At 43.8% G+C, this 9,294-nt stretch overlaps 1 protein-coding gene across 1 annotated transcript; it reads right to left on the bottom strand.

Annotated features, from left to right (window-relative positions):
* Window positions 1-596: 596 nt before the first annotated feature.
* degs1 (delta(4)-desaturase, sphingolipid 1) lies at window positions 597-9,294 on the bottom strand. The gene is made up of 3 exons (XM_041050373.1): window positions 9,044-9,294; window positions 3,824-4,566; window positions 597-2,821 (listed from the first exon to the last, which is right to left on the bottom strand). The coding sequence occupies exons 1-3, from the start codon at window positions 9,123-9,125 to the stop codon at window positions 2,675-2,677; spliced, it is 972 nt and encodes a 323-aa protein (XP_040906307.1). The 5' UTR covers window positions 9,126-9,294; the 3' UTR covers window positions 597-2,674.

Here is a 9,294-nt window from a genome sequence, read left to right as displayed (position 1 = left end):
GTTCCAGTCTGTGCCACTTGCGGCTGCGAGGACATGCTGCTGCGGTACACTGATACTACATTTTATAGGGTAAAAAAACGTTCCGACCACCGGCTGGGACCAGACCGGCCGTTCAGGAAACCTCCCGATGGCCAGCCCACCCCTGGGGTAAATGGATAATCTCTCACTTCTGGAGCCAGCCACCAGCAGCAGCCGAGAAACGCGAACACGGAAGTGATCCTCACTGCTGAAACCTACAACTCTTGCCTTGGTTACGTTCCACTCTGTGCCACCTGCGGCTGCGAGGACATGCTGCTGCGGTACACTGATACTACATTTTATAGAGTAAAAAAAAACGTTCCGACCACCGGCTGGGAACAGACTGGCCATTCAGGAAACCTCCCGAACCTCCCGATGGCCAGCCCGCCCCAGTGTATGCTCTGTACAGATGCTGCATTTGAGCTGATTCCAGTTCACCAGGGTCTGTAGCAGGCTGCTCAGTGATGTCTTTCCACATGACTGATCTCTGAGCCATCACTCTGTGATATGTTCTTACATACACCCATCATCTATTGTTGGCTGCAACACTGTAAACAAACAGGCAAGAGTGCAACACATTGTGTTTATGATAAAAGAAGCTGTTATTTTAATTGATCTTCTCTCAGTGGTGTGGTTTCACTGTGGTTGACAGTAGTCAAAGGTGACCATACTGAATACAGTCAGGCAGGCGGCTGTGGGTCAAGTGGTGGAGTGTGTTGTCCAATGAACACAGGCTTGGTCCTGTCCGCTTACCAAAGCGTCCTTGGGCAAAACTCTGAACCCTAAGTTGAAAGTTGTTGTCACTTGGAAGTTACTTTGGATAAAAGCGTTTACCAAAGAATGAATCAATGTGGAATCAGCCAATTCAACAGCAACCATATGTACTGTGGTTACAGGTTGCTACATGTGCTCATTACAAACATAAAACACAGAGGACATGACTTCAGGTGTAACTGCAGCTCTGCCTCTACAACCTAAAGCTAAAGGAAGTGAGGAAAAAAAACAAAAACATCAAGCCTGGTGATTTGAACATTAAACACTTCTTGGCATACAGCTTCTCATCAATGCAAATAAATTCATAACATTTAAATTAAGACCACGAAGGCAGAATTGAAACTGAAGCTCTGAGGCACTAATGAGTAACACACTTCACACTCAAACTGACTCTCCTCCTGAGGGTTACACTCTCAGGCTGAATGCAGGCATGACAACAGGTTGTATAATGTCACAGTACATTAAGGTGTCACATGTTTAAAAAGCAGAGCAGTTGGAAAAACAAGGGTCATGGGCCAGAGAAGGGCAAAACTCTAGCCTCCCCTTAAACTCGATACATGTGATGTCAAACAGACATGACAGCAACGTGTTGCCACAGTTCAGTTCATATGGAAGGATCTTTATGAGTGGATTCACTCAGAGTTCAACTTTGGTCCACTTCGACACACACGCTGGTGCTGTCAAATCCAAACTGGGAATGAAAAATGTTCAGCCTTGTTAACACGGTCATTTGACTTTTCTTTACAAGATACAAGACACGTCATGAGTAAAATATAACTTGCAGGGTGTGGCTGAAGAAAGCTGAAACCTCTGGTTGTCAGTGTAGCGAAACAATGCTTTAACATAACAGGTGATGCTGTGTCAGCTGCTGCTAGTTACAAGTTAACATATATAACAAAATATGCAATCTTACCAGTCTGCCTGTCGCCAATTCTGATCCATAACAGACTCCTCGTCTAAGTCTGGGGTTTGACTGAGGCTTTAACATGAATGGCTCATTCTCTCCGTTGAAGGTAACGGTAGCTAACTTGACACGTGCTTTTCTTTCACTGATGGTTGATGCATGAGGCCTGATCCAGAATGAGCAAGTAAGCGTAAATGCACTAAAGTTAGTTTTTTTAAAAAAAATCTTTTTTTGTGTGTGTGGGAAAAGCATGTTAAAGAAAATATTAATGTAGCCGAGTATTTTATACATACTTTAAAACGTGTCTTGAGGGGAGTTTTAATCTCTGTGGCAGGACACAAACCTCATCCATACGTGGCTTTACTTTCAGCTGGGCTGCACAGCTGTCTGAGTGACAGTGTCTGGGGCTGGCTGCAGAGAGACCTCAGGCACAGTCTTGTTTTGTTCTTACTGGTCCAGAGCAGCTACTGACAAGTGGTTTCTTACTGGGATGCAGTCAGTAAGGGAGAAGGTTTTTAGGATCCAGTAACACATTTTATGCTACTGCTTCCTATGGTCACCGGCTAATACGCTACCATGCTAAGTACACTTGAAGCTGAGGGATATGTCATAACCCCCATAAATTTCATGGCACTCTAGCCAACAGTCTTATTTCATTCAGAATACACGGCAAGTTTGTTTGATCTGAGCCCAAGTCTTTGTGCAGCCAGTCCCAGCTAACACCTATAATCACATCAGCTCTGTGGTTTTAATCTCACACCACTTTGTCTTGGTTTTTCCTCACCTGGATAACAAACATCTCAAACTATTTTCTCTTCCTGTGGAGGCGAAGCACACTTCAAGACACACGTCTCCACCCTTATTTCACACGTCCAATGTATTAATCTGCAGAAGCCGTTAGGTTTATAGGATGGGGAGCCGGGCTGCCGTCGTGGTGTGGACGCTGCAGCTTTGTTCCAGGGAAGCTTTCAAGTAAAGTTACTCCTGTTTGACATCTCCCTTCAGTTTCCTCTTTATTCGAGAGTACGGGCTCAGAGTGTCGTCCATGATGAAGTCGTACAGGACCTTCACCCACGAGGTGTACTGAGGCAGGTCGTCGTAGTACTCCGCTGCTATTTTCTTCACCTGGAAACAAAACACTGATTCAGTTTACATTCAGACTCAGTTTACACAGCCTATAAACTGCTTTCACTCAAGTTTCACTTTTGTTTGTGAACAGGTGGAAAAAGGCAGGTATGTGTGCTGCTGACGCGGCTCTGACTGAGCTGATACAGCAAACGTCATAAAGAAATCTAATTCATTTTATAAGTGGTTGCATGGTTCTTATCTCCACATGTGCCAGTTTCAGTAGAGTGTGTTGTATGTTTTAAAGCTTCAGCTATTTATTTTAATAATTTCACATCCAACACGTGATATTACTTCCTCTTACAGGTCTCTGACTTCCACATCATTTACTCTAAATGTTTTGAAAAAGAACTATAACATGAGGAAGCAGAGAGAGTGATCAACTGGTTCACTTCCAACTTCTGCTGTAACCTAAAGAGCAAGTGCACTTCACCTGAGCCAGGAAAGTACCGACCATTTTGATAAAGCATTGCCAGATGCACACGTTTTGAGTTGGTACCTAACTCCGACCAACAAAAACCATGTGCAGGACACTTTTACAGCCTTATTCTGACGTGTCTCACAGACAGCATGGTGCCTTTATAGCTCCTGTTAGTCATTTCTAATTGCTGTTTTATGGCCTGTCTTATCTTTACTGCTGAAGATTTTAATTTATGTTTCTGCTTACTTACTATGTAAGACAGGTGCCCGGCAAATATGAGGAAGAAAAAAATTAAATTAAACCAGGTCCAAAAGGTTCTCAGCCATGACTCAGGGGTTTATTTTACAACCATTTTCTACAGATCTAAACAAAGTGAGAGGTTTCATGGTGTGAAATCATGTCCTGTTTTTCAGACCGATTCTTCAAGATTCTGATTTGATTAGTATTTTCTCAATGGTTGTATATATACTGTGTTTGCCATTCAGGTGGAATGATTTCTTCTTTTCTAGCCTCCTGGAAAAGCAGCTGACAGTGTGAACAGAAAGTGTATTTCAGTGTAGTAATCACCCAGGTGTACTAACCATGGGCAGCCTGCGTCCCGGGATGCTGGGGAAGTCATGGTGCTCATTGTGGTATCCCACATTGAAGGTGAGCAGGTTGAGGGAGCCATAGTAGGAGTAGGTCTCATGGCCCTTGAGGAACATATAGTGCTCAGCTATGAAGTGACCCGAGATGGGGTGCAAGCCCATCCCCAGCATGGATCCAGCCAGCATGTAGACCACAGGCTTGGCCCCCCACAGCCAGTAGAGCAGGATGTCAAAAGTGAGCTGGAGGGCCACGTTGGTCAACTCCAGCTGAGAGATAGGTTTGGGGTTGATGCAGAGGGGACGGATGGCGTAGAACAGCGGCTGCAGAATGATCCAGACGAACTTCCGGAAGCGCGTGCAGAAGAACCAGCCTTCGAACTCGGTGGGGATGTCTACGTCGACGCCGTCGCCGCCCAGGTAGCGATGATGGTCCAGGTGATAGCGTTTAAAGGAGGCAGAGTAAGGCAGGCCAATGGGCAGGTTGGCAAACATGGCAAAGTAGCGGTTCCACATGGCCTTGTTGTTTCCGAAGGCCGTGTTGTGGGAGATCTCATGAATAGCAAGGGTCATTGAGTGGTTGATACAGCTGCCAAAGGCATAGGTCCAAAACAAAACCCACTTCCAGTCCAAGTCTTTGACCAGGTAGAAAGCTAAAAACTGTATCATCACCATCATGCACACAATCCATTTCAGCCTCGGGTCAGGACCCATCAGCGACTTGATTTCTGGATATTTGGCTGTAGAAGAAAAACAAAGAGACCACAGTGAAATTCAGTGAAGATTCATATGTTCAAAACAAAACTTGACACACACATTTCCATGAAGCAGGTCACCTAATGTTTCTGTTAAAAAAAAAAGTCAGTGTAAAAACAACACAGAAAAAGGTTGATACAGAAGGTTGATACAGAAGGTTGATTCCAACTACTCCAGCTGTCACCTGATCTCATGTTTGTCTCAGGAGTCAGAATCTCATGGCTAAAATTGAATTCCTATCAGATCAAACTCACATTAGATCAACTTTTAGTTTCAGTTTTGGAAGCCTTTGTGTGACAAAGTAAACAGGCACCTGTTATTTCTGCTGTGTCTTGTGCTCTGTCTTGTTGTTAGGTCCCAAATACATCTCACGTTCTCCTTTAGTATTCACTGAGTTAGGTCAGTTTGCCCCTGTGTCAGGGAGAATGTATGTTTAATTCATGTTTAATCTAAAATAATAGATGTATTCATGGTATTCATGTTGTTCTTTTAGAGAAATTACTGTGCTTCTTCATCTTCATCTATGTTCCTATATGTTTTCATGTAGAGGCACTGGTGCTCCAAGTCTGGATCACCAGGAGGTGGTAATACTTCTGGTTTTGTTGGATATCACCTAAGAATAATGGCTGGTACAATAAGTGTGTAAGGTATTAGTGTTAAAGAAATCCTTTCCATATTTCACTGTAGGGCCTAATGGTTCTCTCAAGTGCCAAGTTTCCTCTCACAAACAAGTTGGTATTTGAATGACCTTTAGGTAGCGTTTCTTAGAAACTTCTTGGAAAGCTTGCATAAATAATACCGTCCTGTTTCAATTCACTTGTAATTAACATGTCATAAGCCTTCAGATACACAGATATGTTGGACCATGTTGACGTAGATGCGGCCTTCGTCAGTTTAATCAGTCATGTCAGGCTGTTGGCAAACAGTTGATACACTGTGACTTTAGGTTCTCACCTCTAACTGGGGCAGTAATGGTAACACTGGCTGTAACTGCAGTAAATCCTTTTATCAAATCTGTTATCTTAATCACAGATGGGGGACTGTAAACGTGTAAGGGCATTTCAGGTGACTTGAGGAAGAAGTAATTCAGCCACAGGGCTTTTCCACGTGTTGAGGTATTACACTTAAAGAGTTCGAGCAGTAATCCACCAAACCGGTGCAGTAAAAGTTTGACTAGCCTCTGCAAATTATTGCAAACCCAGCGTCCGGTACCTTATCCTTGCATCATGATGTAGGCAGAGGGGGACAACATTAAAACTATAACCACCTGACTGCCCATTATACAGTTTTAATGTGGCAAAACTTTGTTTCACGTCGGGTCACTGGTTCAACCTCAATTCGTCAGAATTCCATCAAACATTTCCAGCAGCAGCAGCAGCAGCCATGTTTTATCTCTTTCCCAATTGCAAGACATAGCTGTTGCAATGCTTTGCTCCCATACCAGTCAAACCAAGCAATCCGTGAGCCGGTGTGTTTGTTTTAATGAAGCAAGTCACCGTGGAAGCAGACACCACTCAGAAGCTGGGAGTAAACAGCTGACTTGCCACATACCGTCCACATCTCTCTTTGTGTTAGACACTCTGCACCAGCCAATCACCACTTCCAGACCTGACTGACCCTTCTTTAAACTCCATACAGGCCATTCATCAGTCAGAGCTGGATCAGTGATTCTGTCATTAGCGCTCAGCACTGCAGTGCCATTTACAGGAGGGTTATAGACCCAGAGCAGGAGCTGAATGTGCTTAACGTCCCCCTGCTAAAAACTGAAATCCAGAGGAAACTAAGCAGCTGCTGTGAAACAAACATTAGCTCAAACTTTACGAACATCTAATCAGAGCTCTAATCTCCACTGGAACTTTTTCACATGATACCGAAATCCACCTCAGATTCTGTTTCATGTGCCTTGTCCTCTACCAGTGTGTTTTACACTGTGATGTACACATTTAGACCTTACTTGACCGCCCTAAATAATCCACTTCTGAAGCTTTCGATCATGTCACATGCAGCAGGTGGAGTTTGCCCAGTTTTTCCTGGAGCTGTAGATGTCATGGGTTGTGTGATGGGATCCAACAGCTACTAAACGGACCTTGTGTTGAGACTGTTTTATTGACTGCTACATTTAAATTGTGTTTAAATTCCTCTACTTGCGAAGACAAAAGACTGGCTGGTGAAAGGCATTTTGGGGGGCCCAGGTGGAATCCAGCTACACTTTCGATTATGGTAAATCATGTCAAGCAGTTCAGTGTGTGAACTGTGGCTGGCTGTGCAAACAGCCAGGTGTTGATAAGCCAACTGATGTGTTTAACAAGTGGCTGAACATGGCCACACTGCTGACCTTTACACTGGACTGAAGTTAATCTATCATTGACATGAAGCTGAAGGGGGGCTGACGGGGGGGGGGGGGGGGGGGGGGGGCACAAGGGTCATTTGTCATGATATCATGATCCCCACCAGTCAAAAGGAAACTGCTGAACAACTGCTAGACTGCCCATCACTGATTCCCAGTAGGAACCAGTATCACACAGATGCTCAAAGGGAATGAAACAACCTGAAGCTACTGGGTTATGTATACATCTCATACGCTGCCAGTAAATATCTGTGAAAATAGAGAAGCTTTGTTTTAGCTGCATTCCACACACTGAGTTTATCCAGAAAGCATGTATTCAGTCCACACTGCTCTCACTTAGCTCTGCAAAGTTAACAATGAAAAGGGCCAAATATGAAAGCTGAACAGTGAATATAATATCTGTCCATGACAGAATCCCAAGTCACACAAAGCTTTAGTTGATCAGTCATTTAAAATCCATTTGTTTTCAAAGAGATGCACAGAGAAACAGAGAAGAGCTCCAGGCTACATAAATGTCTTCTACCTAAGTAGGAGGTCCCAGCTCAAAGACAAGTCTCTGCAATACCTACATCCTGTGTCATTCACATGCCCACCCCCCGCCCGCCCTTACAAGGCTGAGCTTCTCCTCAGTGGGAGTGGCCTAAGGCATGTGACTGTGTACAGCTAAGCTCTTTACAAGTAATGATGAGTATTAAGAAATACAGCTTGTGGACTTTCATAAAAAAAGTTGAAGTTAAAGATGAGCAGTGTAGTAACAGGTTCCAAAACACAAGTCTTTAGGATCCTGGTGTCTGTACAGCTCTTCAGACACCATGTCGACTGCCTCTGTGGTAACACATTTACAGCACACTGACTGATCAGCAGGGCAGCAGTAGCCTGAGAGTCTCCTGATGCTGCTGCACGTATTAACATAAATAATTCAACCCATGAATCAGCACCCGATCTCACTCTCAACACAATAGCAGTACTTTGAGTTGACTAATTAACTTAAGTGTCTGTAATGTTAACACTGAAAAGACTTCAGAGACACAAAAGGTGCACATAAAACTCATACATTCTCAGTCATCCAAAACCAAGTCCTGGACCCAGGGGACCCTGAGGCAGACCACCTGGTTTTCATAAGAGGGCACTTTGACACAAAGGAGGCCTTTTGTGTTCCCCTCAATAAAAAGAGCATTGCACATGAGGCTGTCCCTTAAATTCAATGACTCATCTGTTGCAGTCTAGTGGAGATCCCCACAGATAGCAGAGATGCTGGGCTGAACATTAACAAAAAGCAATGTAAAATATAGGGCTGCAACTAAGGATTATTTTCTATATTAATTTATGTGCTGATTAACTGTTATCAAGTCACTTTCTAGATGAATCGATTAATCATTTGGTCTTGTATTTGAATGCTCTCAGGCAGCTGAGTGTAATTTAGAGTAAGCTACACCCAGCCTCTCCACTTTTATCAAAATGTGTTCACAGTATCTAACCGAGCTAAGCCTGCTTGTGTAAATATACATATACAGGAGGAGTTTACATACTGGCATCGCTTTAAAAGGATATATATATTAACTTTATCCTAGTGTGATTATTTAGCCCTGAACACTTCACATGGACTTTTCCAGCTCATGGTATAACTATCAAACACTTGTTTTAGTGTGGGTCCATCTCTGACAGGACGTGAGCCGTTACTGCAACTTTCCAGTGAACGGCTCGGCTGATGTTATGTCATCTCAGGGAGTGGCAGTGAACAGCTAACGTTTTATATCTTATATTAAGCTAACTAGCGGTCACAAACTTGTGCAAATATATGTCTTTTTATTTTTTTTACAACAACCTAGGAGCTGGATGTCATTGGTGAAAAAGGGGGTAAACTAGTGACTAACGTTTAGCCTAACCTCGGCCAGTTAGCTGTGACTTGTGACAAATAACCGGGCGGATATAGAACCGTTAGCTTCGTAACGTTAGCAAACCAGGTAAACTAACTGCCATGGTGGTGGTATATATTCATTACATGTTTAACTAACGTTAATGTCGTCAAAGTAGCCACTCGGATAAGTTAATATCGTTATATCTAGGTTAACTATTGGGTTATCAAAAACTTGCTAACGGAAAAGCTAGCTCACCCAGGATCTCTTTCCTCCTGTCGGCATGCGGCTGGTCCGTGTACACCCATTCGTAGTCCTCGCGGGCAACCCGGTTCCCCATCTTTAGGATTAAGGCTTTTCAACAACTTACGGAAAGAAATAAATATCAAAAAAAGGGTCGTTTTTTTAAACAGCACAGCTTCTCTGTTCTCCCCTCCTCAGTGATCCTCCTCCTCTCCTCTCTCCTCAGACCGGGCCCGCCTGGCTGACCTGCCCGGACATCAGCCAGC

This window comes from Toxotes jaculatrix, chromosome 11 (genome assembly GCF_017976425.1).
Source record: "Toxotes jaculatrix isolate fToxJac2 chromosome 11, fToxJac2.pri, whole genome shotgun sequence".
In the NCBI taxonomy this organism is placed as follows: domain Eukaryota; kingdom Metazoa; phylum Chordata; class Actinopteri; family Toxotidae; genus Toxotes; species Toxotes jaculatrix.
This window is presented reverse-complemented; position numbering and strand designations above follow the sequence as displayed.

Excerpts from the sequence above, each read along its gene's own strand:
- degs1 (XM_041050373.1), bottom strand. The coding sequence starts at position 9,125 with ATGGGGAACCGGGTTGCCCGCGAGGACTACGAATGGGTGTACACGGAC. Across the intron at positions 4,567-9,043 it reads CAGGAGGAAAGAGATCCTGG|CCAAATATCCAGAAATCAAG; the intron begins GTGAGCTAGCTT and ends TTTCTTCTACAG. Across the intron at positions 2,822-3,823 it reads CGGGACGCAGGCTGCCCATG|GTGAAGAAAATAGCAGCGGA; the intron begins GTTAGTACACCT and ends TTTTGTTTCCAG.